Source organism: Mycteria americana, chromosome 7, assembly GCF_035582795.1.
Source record: "Mycteria americana isolate JAX WOST 10 ecotype Jacksonville Zoo and Gardens chromosome 7, USCA_MyAme_1.0, whole genome shotgun sequence".
NCBI lineage: Eukaryota > Metazoa > Chordata > Aves > Ciconiiformes > Ciconiidae > Mycteria > Mycteria americana.
Genome location: NC_134371.1, coordinates 43,963,963 through 43,983,645, shown reverse-complemented (window position 1 = coordinate 43,983,645; position 19,683 = coordinate 43,963,963). Strand labels below are relative to the sequence as shown.

The 19,683-nt window shown below is 34.9% G+C and overlaps 1 protein-coding gene across 1 annotated transcript in view; it reads left to right on the top strand.

The window, feature by feature from the left end:
• Window positions 1-19,683, top strand: part of KCNT2 (potassium sodium-activated channel subfamily T member 2) — a 168,210-nt gene that overhangs the window by 35,779 nt on the left and 112,748 nt on the right. Inside the window, exons 2-8 of the mRNA XM_075508151.1 lie at window positions 13-92; window positions 7,618-7,717; window positions 10,682-10,738; window positions 11,618-11,666; window positions 13,578-13,637; window positions 17,965-18,039; window positions 18,543-18,626. Of these exons, the coding sequence (XP_075364266.1) occupies window positions 13-92; window positions 7,618-7,717; window positions 10,682-10,738; window positions 11,618-11,666; window positions 13,578-13,637; window positions 17,965-18,039; window positions 18,543-18,626 (505 nt within the window). The remainder of the gene's footprint in view (window positions 1-12; window positions 93-7,617; window positions 7,718-10,681; window positions 10,739-11,617; window positions 11,667-13,577; window positions 13,638-17,964; window positions 18,040-18,542; window positions 18,627-19,683) is intronic.

Sequence of the window (19,683 nt, the reverse complement as noted above, 5' to 3'; positions counted from 1 at the left end):
TTTATATTTCAGGGTGCAAGTTGAATTCTATATGAATGAAAATACATTTAAAGAGAGACTAAAGCTCTTCTTCATCAAAAACCAAAGATCAAGTAAGCAGTTGGATTAATTTCTGTTAAGCATAATTGTGATACTTTGAGTAGAACCCAATTCCATTGAAGGCAACAGTAAAGTTATCATTAATTTTCTTCTGAGCTAAAATTTTACCCCGTAGAGGAGTCGGTTTTACATAATATCTATCTAAAACAAATTCAGAAAGTATTATTTAAACTTAAAACCAACATACTTATGTTGTAGGATCAAATACTTAGTGATGTGATTTTATTTCTGTATTGTGATCAAGTTGACTAATTTGCATGGATCTGACATTGCAATGCTCATTGACAAGTCATGGCCTTCTGTCTAGGAAAGCAAAGAGCCTCTCAGATACTGGAGGAAAAAAGCTGCAGAAGTACCTAGCTTTCTGAAGTGTTCAATTTTATTAAGTATTCCCAAATAAATTTCAAACTTGATATGTACCAAAAAAAAAGAAATTTGGAAAGGAAACTAATGGGGAGGACATATCTCCTTCTCCTGAATGTGCTACCTCAGAAATGTAGTCCTTGTCTTTAGTCTGATTCAACGATATCTTCATTGACATATGCACTTAAATTCATAGGCCATCATAGAAGAGAATACATTGGAAGAACTAAGATATTAATCTTTTTATATACATCCATGCAGCTGGTCCAAGGGGATCGAAGCATTGTATATTATCAAATCTTGATTAGACCAGTGGAGTTCATAGCTGAGAAGAGCAGTAACTGACCTCAATTTTCCTCTGTGTAGCAGTATTGAATTTACTTCCCTTTGCCCTACACCTGTAAAGAACTAAAATTACAATAGCTTTATACATAAAGCTTTTAGAATAGAAAGAATACATTTTGGCCTTTTTAATACAGTTAAGATGGTTCCATGGCATTGTGTCTGGGAAAGGACAGAACAGAGAAAAGAAAGAACTTTATTTTTTCGGTGTCCCAAACTAAAAAAACCCAGACAAACAAAATTTGGGAGACTAGATCAAGTTTTTAAAAATAAGACAGACCATAAGATCTGTCTGTAAGAGCTAGTATTAAATAAATACTAGTTTTGCATCACAGAACATGATCTTTTTATTGGCTAAGCTTCTCTAACTTTCCAAGTGTGATAAGCAAAATATTCCCCTAAGCCAATTAAAAAAAAAAAAAAGAGGCACTGTACTGTGAATAACTGATATTTTCAATTTGAGCTTTGGAATTATTTGCCGGTTTCCAGCTGGAGAATCAGGTTTAGCGAAGCTGCTGGAGGTTCATCCATGGGGAAAGCTTTATTTATTGCACTTGCATAGACACACAGGGGAGAAGTCATATTAATTCAGGTGCCTAAATAGCATGGAAAGCAGAGGACTACCTCTGCTAGTAAATGATGTGGATAGCCTTCAGAGTATCTTCTCTTCTACACTTCAGATGGGACATAGTTTTTTTCATGTTATTATACATTTAACTAGATTTGGTTGGTAAATTTATTTTCTAATGAAGACTTTTATTTGAAATACGTTTCTTATTCTGTATTAGCACACTTTAGAGCTCTCTTACTGCATTTTGGCCAATATGAAAAGAACGTGTACAACTCATTATGCATAGAACAAAGAAAGGAGACGTGTGAAGAACAATTTCATGCTCTATTTTATGTTTACAAATCTAACTGTGTTGCAAAGAATAAATTTTTGCTCATACATTTTTGTATGTAGGTTGTGGAGTTTCCCTCTATAGAGATATTAAAAAACTGTCTAGACACAGTCCTGGGCAACCAGCTCTAGGTGACCCTACTTGAGCAGGGGGGTTGGACAAAGTGACCTCCAGAGGTCCCTTCCAACCTCAACCATTCTGTGATTCCTGTTAGAGATAAATGAGTTTAACTAGATTTACATTTTAAATGTAATTAATTGCACTACAACTTCTCAAATGGTTTTAATTCTCTTCTACTTTTCTCCCTGTGACTTTACATATCTTTAAGAATTTTATATCTTTATAACCTTTGACTTCTGACATTGTTGATATAGTGTATAATGGAGTAAAAGACAAAACAGAAAAAGCATCCAAAACTAGAAAAGAGTATTACTGCTGGCTAGAAAGGCAGTCTGGGAAGCTGTAAGCAATAAATAGCCTTTTTGTTCCTGATCTAGTCCACAAAACAGGGATTTTCTTGTTTACTTACTAAGAACATCTATAAAGTTATGACCTGACTCACTGTAAATCTCTTTTCATTGATAACATAGGAAGGTTCCAAATAGTACCTTCTTGCTTGAGATAAGATCTAAGTAGGGAAAAAAATTATTTCACTTAACAAGACTAAAAAAATACATATATACAGATACATATTTTGATGGCAGAACTGCAGACTCTGTACATCTAAAAATCAATACATTTATGATCATCAGCATAAAAATTAAACCAGAAGTTACTTAATTAGTATGAATTCATGGCCATTCCTTTGCCAAGTGCATACCCTTCTGGCTAAGCACGTTAAGAGAATTGTCATAAGTTACTATACTGGGACATCTCTATTAGGTTATGATTGGGTAGGTGTGATGCATGGGTCCAAAGGAGAGGAATGATGTGGAATTTTATTTGAAATAAATAAGCAAAAGAGTAGGAAGCAACTGTTAATTCATCCTATTGGAGATGGGTTCATGCTATAGACAAGTAGCACAAGAATTTTGCTGCTTGGCTTGCTTGATGATTGCTGTAAAAATCCAGATTCTGATGAATTCTCTATACAGTGATGCCATACAGAGCTGAGGTACTTTTTGTAGAAGGGATGTTTTTTCTGTTTCTAATTATGCAGCCAGTTCATGGAAAGTAAGCTGGAGAATGAGGGTGATGACTGTACATACAGCAGCATATGGCATGGGCATGCCATTTCCCACTGGAATCCCACAGGTTACCCAAGCACTGCTACTGGTTCTCATGATACAAGAAGCTTAACCAAGTTTAATTAGACATTAAACAAGGCAATTTTCAGGAGAAACAAACAGGAAATACAGCAAAACTATTACTGTACTGAATGAAAGAAAAAAAAATCCCCTAACCAAAGTGTTCAGAATTAGTAAGTTCAGTCAAACACTACTTCTGCTTATGCAGATCTTGGTTCTTGTCCAAACACTCACAACCAGAATCCTCTAAAATACAGTCTTCAAAAACCTGCTGCTGAGACAGTACCTGCCACTCATTCAAGTGTACTCATTTAATCCTCCATTGAAATTGGAGGATTCTGTTGCCCAGAGGTATCAGGGAGTTGATAAAGAAAGATATTGCCCTTTAGATCTTAGTCCGTGTTCAGTGAGAGCACTGAAAACCTTCCTTCACATACTAAAGATGTAATTGCTATCATTGAGAAAATAATTGTCAGTAGTATCTGCAAATGTTCAGATAATGTAACTAAATCAAACTACACATGTTCACCAAACATTTTTCTCTAATCCTTACGACTTCACAAGTGAATTTAATGCATGAGAGTGTAATATCATGTGGTTTTGTCAACTCTAGAAGTTATATGAATTTTCTGCAGAATACTATTCTGATCTAAATCACATACAGACCGGTAGCAGGAAATATCAACTGTTTCATTCATTATTCTGGTTTTGAAAGTATTTCTATAAACTGATAAAACAAGCCTTTATCTATGTCTAATGTCAACCTAGCTTCCACTCAATCTTCTGCAAGCAAATGTCTAATCAAGTTCAACCAATGCATGAAAACCATTTTACAAAGGTGTCAGCCAGCCAAAAAAAAAAAGAGAGAAAAAAGATGACATATTGGTATGACTTGCTTGTACTTGCCAAGATCACACTGCATTATCACAGCCTAAAATAAGTCTCAGAGGGAAAAAATAAGTGAAGTTTCAATTCAGTGGAGAGGGAATAAAAGATAACCATCACCATGATATAAATTATTAACAGTATATTTTGATCCAACTCCTAAAGCCAGCTGCTACTGAGATGATTTTGCTAAAAACCAAAAATATGTTACAGACTTATGAGAAAGGAATAATGGAAGGTGATTGTAAAATCTTCAGCTGCTATCTCTGTCACTCTTGCTTTCATTTTAGATCAGCTCTCTAAATCAGAGGATTAATCTCCAAAAATGCTTGTAAGGGAAGCATCAAGAATTTATAGGAAAAATGAAAGTCACAGTCAGTACTGGTGAAGTACAATGTATCACTGTGTACTTAAAAATGACTGCAAAAAATAGCAAACACTTGTTCAAACTGAGAAGGAAACATCAACGTTTGACGTAGGTATATTTATTTCACAAAACAAACAGATTTTGAACTGTTATTATCAATTTCTTCTTTTAAAGAAGACAAAGGATGTAACACCATGGTAACATGGTTACATGGACACAGTGAAATTACAATCTCATCAAACAATACATAACTGGATAACAGTGTATGATTGATGCAGCTGAATACAAGTTTCAGGCACCAGTATCAAAACATAGAGATATTCTATGCAAATGACCCTGCTACTTGAACAATCTGGCTGTGAATAGAAAAAAAGAAATAAAGTCAAGCAGACCATGTTGATGCACTGACAGCATGTAAAGCAGAGGACAAAAATAGTCAGCCAGCAAACAGAAATATGAAATGCTTCTTTGTAAAAGAGTAATAAATGAAAACCTGTTTGAAATGCTTTCTCTAGTGACTGTCCCCTCCTTCCCATATTTGAAATCCTAGATCTCCATGATAGTGGAATAAATGCATTTCTTCCAACTCGCAGGTGACTTCCCCAACTATGAGGCTGCAGAAGGTTTCAACCAAAGAGAATACTTATTTGGTAGTCCTACATTAATTATTAAAGCTTTCGCAGGGGTGACTAAATATGCTCCCTCTGACAGCACATCCTATTTCCAAAGGCTGAGGCATACAGAACTAGGAGAGGTGACCTTCTGAAACAGGATAGTCTTAAAGTGTGTTCTTCCATATTTTTATTGTAATAACTGTTCCAATTACATATGGTACAAGACCTATCCTATTGCCTTACTTTATATATAACCCAGTCCGTGATATGCAGTCTATATCTATCCTAACTAGAACCCTTAGATGAAAGCATATCTGGTGTGAAAATCCTGCCTTTTATTCTGTGGGAAACAGCCATGCCTGTGGAGATATCCAGAGCCTGAAGCACTTCTAGGCATAGCCTGGAATAGATCTATGGAACTTAAATATTTGAATACTTAAATAGTGCCAGATCTTTCAGGGCTAAGATTTGAGAGTTAAGAGTTTAAGGCAGCAGCCAGGAGCATGGTTCCCTTGTATTAATGTAGTTTTTAATCAGAAAAGCACCGTTTTCTTTTGGCATTTAAACAAACATATAATTTCAAACGATGATTAGAAACCAGGCCCTTATCAATGCAGAAAAGAAGTTTCACACCAAGATTAACATTTACAGAGCTAAAAAACAGAAGAAACAAACAATAGTATTTTGTATTTATCTAAGAAAGTTAGACAACACAAAATTGGTAAGGAAAAGAAATCCTGGTGGGCTTTTTTTGTTTGTATGGGGTTAGGTGGGGTTTGGGTTTTTTTTGGTTTGTTGTGGTTTTTGGGTTTTTTTGAACTTTATCTGCTCTTCTTGTTGTAATAGCCTAGTTGTTATGGCAACCATTCATACTCCAACAGACTTCCACAAAATGGTTAGTACAGACACAATTCATATTTTCTTCAGCAACAGTTCAAAAAGCTGCAAAAAAAATCATAGCATTGTCCAAGAAAAGTACTGGGGTTCTTCCTAGTCAAGTAATAGCATGACAACACACCCACCTTCTACAGCCCCTCAATCCATTTACTACTTCAATCCCTTCACTCATATTGGGGAATAAATAGTCTGTGGCTAATTATTCTTGATAGGACAGCAGGAATCGCTAGGTTAATGTTCACAAACTTAATTGCCAATAACAGCTGTGGGACTTGTCATGGTCAGGACTACAGGATTTTAACCCGTTTACAGATGACAAGATGCTGTAAAAGTCCATCCAGTTCTCATGTGATAACTGCAACTTCACAATTAAAAGTAGTAAGCAGTGTTGTGTAATAACCCTTAAGATTTCTTTCAGCAATTGCATGGTAGAATATTTAAGAATCTATTTTCTATTTTTCTGTTTGCTGTAGATTGTGTTTAAATGGGAGGGGAACTAGTAGATATCAGTTTTATCTGTAAGGTGTTAACTTTGAACTTAGGACTGAGTAAATTCAAAACGTATGTAATATTACCATAAAATAATTACCATTCTTTCCTTAAAAGGGAGTGTACACACACAGCTTTGGGTATGCATAATGAAGCTGTAGTTCTTAAACCGTGAAAGTAATTCTACTGAGTTCAGCAGACCTGCTAACTTATTTGCAAGACAACAACAAAAGATAGTATCTTTACTATGACTAGGTGCAAATGAAGTCACATCCGTGTAAGACTCAGTCAATGGTATTCTGCTTTGGACAGAAGGGTTCAGCCATGCAGAATTGGACTCCCAGTTCACAAGACCAAAAAAAATAAATGCTTAAAGTTACTTCCCCCCACTTAACCTTGGTCAACTGACAATTTTAACTTAATTAGTGAATGAAAATTTAAACCCAAGAGTTAGATACAAATATTTACACTGGCAAAATTTTAAGACTATTGAATTTAATAACAAGACCGAAAATTTAAACTCTAATCCTCTAATGACTGCAAAATCTGATTAAAATACAGTCAAGTTTGACTGTAGTAGATAATGACTCCAATTAGCACTGAAATAACTTCTATCACCATGTGATAGAAGCAAGTGTCCATATGGATCCCTTTGAAGGAATTCTGCCTTTGTGCAGTAGACCTATGTTTGTAGGAAATGCTGTAATATTTTGTGATCGTATTTGTGATATATCCTTTCAGCTAGAACATTTCAATGTTCACATGGTCTGTAGAACAAGTTGTTGATTCAGTTCAGTTGTGCATTCAGCATGACTTTCAGGTGTCCTGATTCTTGGATGCCTAATTACGCAACTTCAACATTAAACAACTACAGTTTAATATTTTATAAATTGGGATAATATTAATATATTCTGAGAAGCTACTGCATGAAGACTTTCAGGTATTATTATTTAAATACTTGCCATTGTATATCCTCTGCCTATGGTTGAAAGTATGTCTTCTGCATGTCGCTGTATCTTGCATCTCAAATACCATACGTAGTTCTGGTTCCCCTTTCAAGAAAGTGGACTTGTAAAACTACAGAAGACCCAAAGAATGGCATCAGGAAAGACGAATGGCATAGCTTTCAAACAAATGACTGAGTAGTTCTTTACATTAAAACAGACTGAGTCTTAACCCAGAGATTCTGGAAGCTGGAAAGCTGTATTATACGTGTATCTGACAGGCTTATTCTTACGTTCTTCTTCTGTGTGATACCCCAATCGCCCATATCAGGGGCAGCTTACTAGCTAGATCAACCTTTGCTCTATTGCAGCATGGCTATTCTGGTTCCTTTTAGTTTTACCTTAAAAGTGGATGAAACTGTAAAGAACCTGAATTTATTTCTGTATTTTCTTTTCTTTTTAAAATAGGTCTGAGAATACGATTATTCAATTTTTCTCTCAAGCTACTAAGCTGTTTCTTATACATAATTCGTGTGCTCCTGGATGATCCTACACAAGGACTTGGATGGTAATGTTTTGGGTTTTTTTTGTTATTTCTGCTCTCAAAGCATTGTTTAACTTATAAGAAATAAATGAATTTAATGAATAAATGCTTGATATTCTGTCAACAGGGATTTGGTTTTATGTCTTACAGATGTTTTGGAAGAATTATAAAGCTAGTCTTACATTGTGAATGGAAATAAGAACCAAAATAACAATATTCTTTTTCCACTTTACTGCTAAAATAATCCTGGCTGTTTGCTCAGATACTGTGCATCAGATATAGTTGTGCAAACTGGTATCTTTTGGTTGTATTATTACATAATATTTCTATGTATCGTATTATGTTTATATTTATAAAAATAAAATTGCAAATATCTGGTTGCCAGTTTATGCAACAATAATTTTAGGATTGTACTTAAATAATTTTACTTAAAACCCCAGATCCTGGAAATAAACAGACAAATACATGAAACTGAGCTTTCATGCAGATGACATTGATGATAATTTTCTAGGCCTCTTCTTTCTCTAAACACTTAGAAGAAAGGGAGACCAAAAGTACATTCTGTACTCATGATGATCTATGGTCATAGTGCGTGATTTCGCACACCTACAATTGTCAGTATGGTATTCTATATAGGTCATTGGGTACTCTGCCTTTTTTTTTTTTTTTTTCCATGTGTTATACAATCAGCCACCAATTGTAGAAGAAATTATATTTATAATTTATTCAATCCTGTACTTCAGTTGTATTTGTATCCTGGATATATTGAATCTTCTCAATTCTAAATGCTAATAAGCACCACACTTTATTAGCGAACTTGCTTTCACTTGATCTGATTCTGTTGGCGTTAAATACTGAAAGAAACAAAGCACAGATGAAAATACTAAGCTTGGGATGATAGAGCTAGCGCTCTTCACACAATGTTAGGCAAAGGACAAAGTAAGATTTCTAATTTTAATATTTGAAAATCAGTTAAATCTAATAAGGGTAATAATATAAAAAAGCTGGTGCACAGGAGAAATACTATATTTTACAAGAATCAAATCCAAAGCAAAGCGAGTTAAAGAATATCAGCTTTACTCAGCAGTGCATGAGAGAAGGATGTGTGAATGGAAGTACAGAAGATGCATTTGAGAATTTTTTGTCAAAATTTATTGTAAGAAATTAGAACATCTGAAAAAGGGCCAGAAAAAAATCTCCCTGGAAAAGCAAGAACTGCAAAAAACTGAGGTTTTTTTGTATCTTTTTTATCCACATGTATCTTAGAATATCTCTTCAAGGAGAGGAATGTGTAAGGAGAAAACAAGCAATAAAGATTTCCCAAAACCTTTAACAGTAGCGGAGAAGAGAAAATCCATCCTTAGAAATTTAGGCATAGTAGCACAGCAACTCAGGGACTTGAAATTTTACAGCTAATGATACTTTCTGACATGAAAAAGCTGCTGATATTGTTTTGTTATAAGAACTCTAGTGAGCCCAAATGAGCGTATTATACTGCAAGGTTACGTCTGGGTATGCAGAAGAGATTAGAACATCAGCACTTCTGCCACAAATACTTTTGTATTCATATGCAAAGATTTTTCTGTGTCTTGCAGCCTGCTTAATTCCCCAGGCCTTTCCTGACATGTTTGTTCCTTCAATCTAAATGTTTAACAATTCACCAGCTAGAGAGTGTATTTGTCTTTTCTATGTATATTATTCCCTTATATTATGTTGGGGTACATTTAAGAGACTAATTAGTTTGTTCTGTCTCTGTATAACATTTGTCTGGCTGAGAATTTTCAGATAATTCATTTCTGCATGCTCACTAAGACCCCAGTCTCAGAAGCTATGCCAGACAAACCAGCCCTGTGCCCAAATGGTACCCCATTAATGTCAATGGTTTTGGCCATAGAGATCCTGAGGGCTTGATACCTAAACTACTGCTATAATGCATTCCTACAAATGTGGTGTTAGGAAAAAAAATCCTTTTTAGATAATGTGTTACAGCCTGATGAAAGAAACTATTCAGTGTGCTGAGAGCATGGCCACAGAAAACATTATCACCTGGTTGTTTTTAAAGTGACAATTTTGGGAGGAATGCTTTTCATCACAGACTTCCCCTGCAGATTTATGTCCTGTTTTTTCAGAAATGCCTGCACAAGTTAGTAACTTTCATTTACTTCTTCAGGAACAGTGGGTGTACAGGGAAGAGCTTAAGACATAAACCATCCTTATTAATGGATACCATTTAGTACCTGTCCCACTCATAGTCGGTAAAAATACAGCTATTACTAATCTGTGGTCTGCAAATCCTTTTCTTTTCCGCTGACCTTGTTTGCTGAGGATAAACAAGGATATTTTTCATCATTTACACAAATATACATTCCCACATCCTTACATGATCATTTGAAGGGAGGATTTGTGCCAGCAATTCAAGGCAAGATAACATCACATGTACATAGCAGCTATTTTTTTACATAGATGTCACCAGTTTCTTACTTGAATTACTGCTGTGTGAATCTCCAGCTCTCCTCACAGCCTTACAAGAGGATATAAAGAGTAGTTTGATGCAATCTTTCCTGCTGAGAGTATGGCAGGTATATGTGCTCTTGTTATCGCAGCCTATCCATGTGATAGTATTTCTAGTATCTCTTGATCTTCAATATTTATTGTGTATTTAGTTCAGCTTTTGAAAGTGTAATTTCAGTTGATTTGTTTTTAAATAGGAACATGTTTGAAAAAAAATCTTTAAAAAATGTAACCTGAAATGCTTCATAGTCCTTTATCTACAAATATAGAACACATACGGAACAACTTTCTAAAAGTTATTTTACTTTTTAAAATGTCTATATCCATTGCCTAGGGTTTCAAACTATTGCATGCATTTTATAGAATACTTAATAATGTAATTAATATCCCTTTCCTCCCATATGTTTTTATGATCATGTTCCCATATGCATTTGCTAATGAAAATGGACTTTGCATGGATGGGATGACAACTATCAGTAAGGAATTAAACCGGAGTTGTTCCAATCAAAACTACACACCTGGAACGATTGATTGGTGAGTTCCTAATTTAAAAAAAGCAAACCAAAAGTCCTCATAATGGTGGGAAGGGGAGGGAAACAGGAAGATAAATCCATTTCCATCTGGAATGATGACATTTTAACATATAATAGTGATGTTTTCATAACTCTCAAGCAATTACTTCTGTGTTCCTGAATATTCAAAACTGCCTTCAATATTTTAATTGTTTCTCTGATTGTATAAGTGAACTGCTGGACTGGATGCTCTTCTAAGATCTGAATTCCATCAATCCTTATACCTTGCTGAAAAAAAATGGATGTCCTTACTTAAAAAACAATTATGACTAGCAGTAAATGACTACCAGTAAACTATTGTGCCATTGAGTGTGCCAGATTCCAGTAGTACTGTATCAAGTGCCTATTATCATTGAATTTAGTAAATACTAAGACAACATGAGATTTTTCCAAGATATGACAGCCCCTATGAGTTAGATACCATTTATATCATTACACAGATAGCAGAAAGTTCACACAAAAAAATTGTCAAGTTTCTTTTTTCTACCACAAATAATTTTTCCTCTGCATCTCTAGAATCAAAAGCTCAAATTGATTTATTCTTTCTGGAATCACAGGGTGTATACTAGCAGCCACTGAAGCTAATAAAAGATTTTGGTGTCACTGGGTGTTGGATTACTCCCATGGGAACTCAATGATTTGCTCTGGATTAGAAATACAAGCGATGTCAATACTCAGTAGATAACTACTGATTTAAAATATTTATTACTGAGAATTTTTTTTTAAAATAGGGCTGCTCTCATTTCCATTCACATGTAAAATTTTTTTTATTTTGATTTTTTTCAAAACACTGACCAGAGTTTTATTAATTTCATATTTATTTTCTTATTATAATGAACAGGTCTCCTATTATTTGGGTGAATCGAAGCTTGCCTTTATGGGGATTACAGGTAATATGTAAATGGCCAATTTAACTATTTCCATTTAATAACTGTAGACAATATTGATTTATAGCATTTTAGTGATGTTAAAGGATACTTGGAGAAGTTGTATTAACAAAGAAATCTACTTGATGACCAAGTACAACAAAAGCATAAAGTAAAGGTAAGCTGATCTGAGCTAACTGATTTGAATTGATATGGTTTTACAATATATTTATAACGTATTAAAGCTTATAACAAAATATTGTAGAATTAGATAGCCTTTTCTCTTAGAATTATCAAGCTCCATTGAGTCAAGGAGTCACTGTTTGCTCTAATGATGAGTTTAAATTTCATAATTGCTTATGACTAGCTTTTGACATGCTTCATGGGCTTTCTTGTTTAATACACTAGAAAGCTAAAGTTACTTCATAATATAGAAGCCTACATGTTTAGACAAGTATGTCACAAAAGATGCACTACATCAGTGCTTTGTGGTTCTTGGAGATCTTTTGGAGTTTGTGGTTCAATCCTCAGTGTCCTGGAGCCTGCTCATTTTAGGAACACTTTTTTTACTTGTGGACAGTGCTGTGGGAATTCTCCCTGTGAAATGTGTTTTTCTACTAAGGATTCCTTAAGCTTCCAGAATGGTTATACCATTATAGTCTTGCACCATGCTTAGTGCAATGCCATTACAATGGTTTGTACCTCTCTCTCATACATGATTTTACTAAGGGAAGAGTCCCTTGATGAAAATACCTTTCAATTCCTTGCTTAAAGTATGCACAGTTTGAATAAATTTTGACATAGACATTCAGATTACTGTATTCAATTTAATTTAAAAATACTGAGAGATTTATTTGCCTATGGTTATAGTCTTATTCTAATAAGTTTATTTGATAAACATAGGAATTTATACATATGTGTATGTGTATGCATGTGTATATACACATGCGTTCGCTGTAGGATATTTATAGTAGTTGCAAACAATGATTTATTTTTATTTGAGATACAACCTGACTTTATATAAAACAGTAATACTTGGAGAAAATGATATAATATTTTGATTGTGTATTTTAATGATTTTCCAATTCATAGCATCTTTTTTAATTCTAGGTAATGATATTGTGAGCGCTAAAATAGTGCACTTTTCTGAGTTTTCAGTAGTAGTGAGCATTAGTTTAAAATTAGAAATCCTGAGGCTTGTTTGACTTCAGGATCCAGCTGAATTTGTACATTAAAATGTGAATATTTGCTATGCAAAGGATTTAAGTAAGTTTTGTGGTTAATATGTATAAAGTTTTAAGTAAATTTTTTACTATTTTGATATTTGACTATTTAAATATTTTTAAATTACATAATACATACACTAACTACATATAATCTAAGTGAAGGCTGATACTTTGAGCTCAGTGCATTTAAATATTAAAATCAATAATGATTTATCTGTATAATTTTTTGCTGTTTTCAACTTTCTGAATTATACACAGTAAAAAAAGTGTTTGTTTTTCCACACATTCATAACATCTTTACAGAAAAGTAAAGAGCTGACTAGCTTCCATTATTTACAGCTTCCTCCTTCTCTCTCTTTCTCTGTCTTGTGAAAAGATCTCAGTACCTTTTAGGAACAGACAACTGATACTTGAGAAACGATCTGGCAGACTGTGTATGGAGCTCTCTAAAAACCATGGAAAGGCCACCCTGCAGACTCTCTGGAGTGTTATACTTGGAAAAGAGCAATGAGACTCAAGTCACAGCCTGTGCTTTAGTCAGAAAAATAACAATATTTAAGCTTCATGCTAAATGCTGTTAGCTGAGATGGTTTCAGAGGATGCATGGAAAGCTTTTTTTTAATTATCTTTTACTTTTCATTGTAATGCTTAATGTCATATATTCTTTAGAAGCCAGTATTAATACACATATTTTATCACTTCACTTAAGGTTTCTGTGGCTTTAATAAGTCTCTTTGAAACTCTGCTGCTGAGTTACCTGAGCTACAAGGTAAGTACTCTTAGTTACTTTTAGGCATAATTCATCACAGAAAGTAACTGTGTTAAATGTTTCGATATAAAATTCATGTGCCTGCATTTGTGCCCACACTGATGTATAAGCAGGAAGTTGAGAAAAACACACATGTAGAGGACAGCATATTGTCACAGGGAGCCCTGTTCACGTTTCCCAAATTTCTGAGCAAACAGTAATATCTAGAGAGTGGAAGTCAGAAAGGAAATTTCCATTTTTTTTGCATTGTCCACTGGCACATTGAAATTTGAAAACACGTTCTCAGATGTGACCTTGATGTTTGAATACTGATTTTTCAAGTGTACAGTTTTATATATCTATCCATAATGCAATGGACATGACTCTCATTCATGTCAAAGCTGTAGCTACTCAGTATCTGTAACTCAAGTTTCAAGCCTCTAAAACTGCACACCAGAAAACTAGGCCAAGACAGTACTTTTTTTTTTTTAAATTACGGATACCAACATACTTGTGTTACCCATCTCTCTGATGCTATTGGAACATCTTTGCAAAATGCCTTGAAATCATCTGATGGGAATACAATATATTTTTGTATTTGTATTCTCCTTAAAAAGTTGTATTTTCCTAATATTTTTATTCAATTTTCTTCATTACATTTTGTTACGTGCTACCCTAGTGAGTTTTAGGTACTCTGCATTCTTAGTATCTTCAGGAGAAAAATACTGAATCATTTATCAAAGTAAATATGAAAAGACTTGGTTTCTAAAGGTGAAAATATCTTGGAGCATAATCTTTTTTTTTTTTTAATTTTTGAATTACTGACATTCAGTAGCTATCAGAGCCACCACTGAAGTTAGAGAGTTGTACTTTAGTGTGCTTATCAAGTGATTATGGCATAAATGTTTTCCTTAGCGCCCAATAATGCTAAGAGCCTTAAAACTGTCTACTGTCAAAAATTATTCTTCTTAATCCTTGTAAGTAGCATATACTATTTAGGTGTTGGGGGTTACAAATGCAAATCAGTTATAGGCAGAAACAGTCCAAAATTAACACATCTAGTGCCAAAACAGTAAAAAGCAATCACAATTTATGCTGTTCCTGAGTTTATTAGGCAGCATTTTTTTATCCCTATCCATTCTGCTTGTGGTCTGCATCAATTTCAGTGAGTAAGGAATATGAAAGCAATATTGGCAAGTCAGCTGCCATGAGAAGTTACTTATTAGCGTGCAACGGGTGTAAAGCTCTACTATCTTGATTTGCTGCATATACCTGCCACAGAGGTTGAGGCAATTTTATGATGGCTATATTTCCACTGCCCATAAGAGAGCAAGAGTAATGTAAGGAAGAATAATAGTACTGAAATGCACTTTGGCAATCCACCTGATGCAAACACCTCGTTCCCTCTGCTCCTGTCCTCTTAGTTACAATCTGGAAATGTCATGATAGAGCCATTTACCCCAGTTTTACACCAGTCTCAGGAAGCCAAGGCGGCTGTTATTTCACCCACTCTAAGGCCTTTCTGCACAGCCAGGATGACAGAAGGAGTCTTGGTTCATGTAAATCTGTGACAGATTCTTTATTTCATGCCAACATTTCCAAAGCTTTTACAGTTTAGGCACAAGTCAGAGGATGAGACAGGAAGAAAACAAGAAGAAAAAGACGATTGTGTTTGCATTTGTGTGCACATTGCTAGGATTTCACAAATAACTTGTAAAATAAATAAAGCAGTCATTTGAGAGAATACTCCAAGGAATTTACCTTTCTTCTGATACTTGGTTGATGACATATGAGAAATGATTCAACATGTGAGGACATAGTAGTATGTCATGCTACTAGGATACAGTGATTTTGCATTTTTTAGTGCTTTTATATGGGGAGGAATGCAAAGAATGTCACACTGTATCATACTGCTGATCACTTGGATTCAAGAATGAATGGTTTACAATCTGCATTCTCACAGATTAACCCATTATATGAGGGTTTACCCTTGGCCAAAATTCTGAAAGACGTCTACATTAGAAATTTTCATTGCCAAAACTCATCACAGATATCTGGCAATCCTACTATATCACTGGTGCACAGGCAGTCTTAGCTGCTTTTATCAGTACCTTACATTTTCACTGCAAAAGGCAGTTTTGCAGAAGACGTGATGCATTTGTATGTGGAAGCCAGAATCTTACAGCTGCATGCATCACTAAGTACCTGGAGCACATCTGCACAGGCATTTTGCCTGCATAAGTAAATTATGTGACATTTCTTTTCTATAATGCAGAAAAGAAAGCTCTTACCATTAAAAATGAGGAAACACAGAATGGGTCAGTAGGGAAAACCAAATTTTCTTTTGATTTTATTATTCCTACAAATAAAACCTCAGCTTAGAGTCTCATAATTTCACTCCTGTTTACAGGGCTGCTTATCACATGAAATATTTAAGATTATTTAAGTATGTCTAACTCCCACCAATTACAATTACATGGAGGACAATAATCCCTGCCCCATAAGTACAATGGCTTCCAGATGTGAAAAGTTAAAACTAGAAAAAGAATTTTATATGCTATGGAGCTTGTATTTAATTTTCAATGGTTATATCACATGGTTATTTTAACAGGAAAGATTAACATACCATTGCAACTGAAAAGATGATGTTGTACTGCAAATTCTTGTAATATTGCCATGATATATGCTACATTGTTATTGCATTACCTATGATGGATTCTTGATATACAGAGTTAGTCAAGCTGTAAGTCACAGAATCTTAAATACGTTCTTTTTTAAATGTATGGATTTTCATCCCAACATTTAATCATTCACAGTCACTGCTCAGATGTGGAAAAGAAGTAGTAGTATCCCCATCCTGTAGCTAGCAGTAAGCAGATTAAAAGATCAGTACCACTTTTGTCGAAATATGTGGGAAGACCTCTAATTTCATGTAAGCAAGACCAAGTTCCAAAAAGCCCTGAAATGTACTGAAATGTTTGTGGCAGAAATACAGAACTTTGATCTTGTAGTCCTAATTCAAATATTAAACACTAGATTGTCTTCCTTACTTCTCTCTCCAAAAGAGTTGGGAAAGAGAAAATACGAAGTAAAGATAAAAGAAGGTAAATGCAAAGGAAGGAAGGACTCACTATAGAATACTGCTATCTTTCCCTAACTTAATTTCATTCCTCTTTTTAATACTTATTTCTTAATAAGTTAATATCTTAATTATCTCAGAATTAATAAAGAGAAATATCCAGACCTCTGTGACTAACATGCAGAGGCTAATGAAACAAGATTAAGAGAAAACAAGCTGGTATTTTTCCTTTGGAAAATACAACATATTTGCATTCCTCTTTTGCTTTATATTTTGCCATGAAGTTCTATCAGAAGGATGTACAGAGAGTGGCTCATCATTCATAACAAACATTGGTATGGAATATAGGGCAGTCACCTGTGCATAGGGGTAATCAAAACAGTTGATTTGATGGTAAAATCTTGTGAGTGGGACATGTCCTTTGGATATATGTCTCTGCAACTCTTACGCTTTACTAGGGCTTTGTCTCCAGTTTTTAGACACTCTAAGACAATAAGCATTAAGGTAAGAAAAGCTTTGGCACAGTCAAAAGCTAAAGGATTGTAATGCAGAATTTTAAAGATTTAGAAGCTTCTAAGAAAAAGAAGTAGAAATAGTTGCAGATGAAAGAATTTGCCAGGAGGGTAATCTGTTACTTGTATGAAGAGTCACTGAAAAATGAGAATTATTAAAAAGATAAATTCCTTAGGACAGGAACCTCACCTCCTTATCTGTGTGTGAGTGTGCATGTAAAAATAAAAGTAAACTAACCTTTGAATAACGAAAAAGCAGAGACAAAATATCTGTGTGTGATTCCAAGGTACCTAAAAATGCAATAGAAGAAAACAGGAGCATATTATTCTCTGAAAAAACTGAAAACTTAATTTACTGAAGCTCTTCATTAGCTGAGAGAATGAGTTGACTAGTTAATACAATTAGAATTCTTAATTTGAGCTGTCTTACTAACTAGGTCATAGCAAGGAAATATATGGTCATATGGAAACAGAGAACTGCTCTAGTAAAAATATAGATTTAAAAGTATATATTTTTACCTGTGAGGTAAAAATTATGATAAACAGTAAGAAAAATAGGCCAGAGTGGCCTACATTCTATATTCACATATGTGAATATATTTGGCATATGTGTTTAAATTTGAGATGAATGGTCTTCCTGAAATTCAGCTAGTAGGAGAGACAGCATATGTGGCATTGGAACATCACATATATTTCTCATCAGAACTATATGTAAGCTTACTGTGACATGGTGGTTTTTTTTTCCTTTTCTTTGAAGGGAAATATCTGGGAACAAATTCTGAGAATACCCTTTCTCCTGGAAATAATTAATGCTGTCCCTTTCATCATCACGGTAAACATATTTGAATTAATACATTTGCACATTGCAATTTTATAGCTGCACAGATACTCTTAATTTTTACTGAAGTAAATTTGAATCTTATATGGATGAAAAATTTGTGCCTGTGGGAACATAAATTTGTCAACAACAAGAAGACAGTTTGCTACTTGAGTGAAGTAATAATACAGATCACTTTCCCCTTCTTCCCTGACAGGGGACAAACAAGACCAAACCCCTCTATCTCAAACTACAGCACAATCAATAAAATAAACCAGCTAGATATAAAAATCTAAGAATCTCTGGTGTCTGCACTGAAAACTGACTGTCCTTATTTTATCAAATTATCTTCCATACAGTTCATCACAAAGGAAGAAAAAATGTTATTTAAAGCCATATCTCACACTAGAAACACATTAATAATAGTATTTTTCCCAAGTGTTTCATTGCTGCTTGAATAGAAAAGCTCTATTCTTGAATAGAAAAGCTTTTAATGAATTTGTTAATTTTTCTTTCAGATTTTCTGGCCAGTCCTAAGAAACCTGTTTATTCCTGTATTTTTAAATTGTTGGCTGGCAAAGCATGCTTTAGAGAATATGATTGTAAGTATGACAAAGGAAATAACTATTTTAGAGCTTCTATGTTTTTAGTATATTGTCTTTAGTGGGATTTTGGCAGTACAGTCTGCTGTCCAACTTTAATAGGAAGCTAACCAGATCTGTATTTAGATTATACAAATGGTCAAGCATTGCTAAACTGCTTTCTGCATCAAAATTAGAAAAAATTAAGACCTCAAGTGAAATCTCAATTAGTATAAATTGGTACTGTGCCAATAAGGGAAAGTTGGAATGGCTGGTTCTTTTGTTGTTTTTCCATTTATACACAATTGTAGGGAACTCAACTGCTATGCCTTAATTGGTTCTTGCAGCCTGTAATTTGTAAGCTAGACCTGAGTAGACAGACCTTAAGGCAGCTTGCAATAGTGTCATGGTTTAACCCCAGCCGGCAACCAAGCCCCCCACAGCCGCTTGCTCACTCCCCACTGGTGGGATGGGGGAGAGAATCAGAAGAGTAAAAGTGAGAAAACTTGTGGGTTGAGATAAAGACAGTTTAATAGGTAAAACAGAAGCCACGCACACAAGCAAAGCAAAGCAAGGAGTTCATTCACTCCTTCCCATGGGCAGGCAGGTGTTCAGCCATCTTCAGGAAAGCAGGGCTCCATCATGCCTAACAGTTACTTGGGAAGACAAACACCATCACTCCAAATGTCCCCCCCTTCCTTCTTCTTCCCCCAGCTTTATATACTGAGCATGACATCATATGGTATGGAACATCCCTTTGGCCAGTTGGGGTCAGCTGTCCCAGCCGTGTCCCCTCCCAATTTCTTGTGCACCCCCAGCCTCCTCGCTGGTGGGGTGGGGTGAGAAGCAGAAAAGGCCTTGACTCTGTGTAAGCACTGCTCAGCAGTAACTAAAACATCCCTGTGTTATCAACACTGTTTCCAGCACAAACCCAAAACATAGCCCCCTACTAGCTACTGTGAAGAAAATTAACTCTATCCCAGCCAAAACCAGCACATTCTCCACCCCTTATTCCCTACCATTTACATCATGCTCAAGTCCCACACTATCAGTACATCCTCATTAACCACCCCCTCGC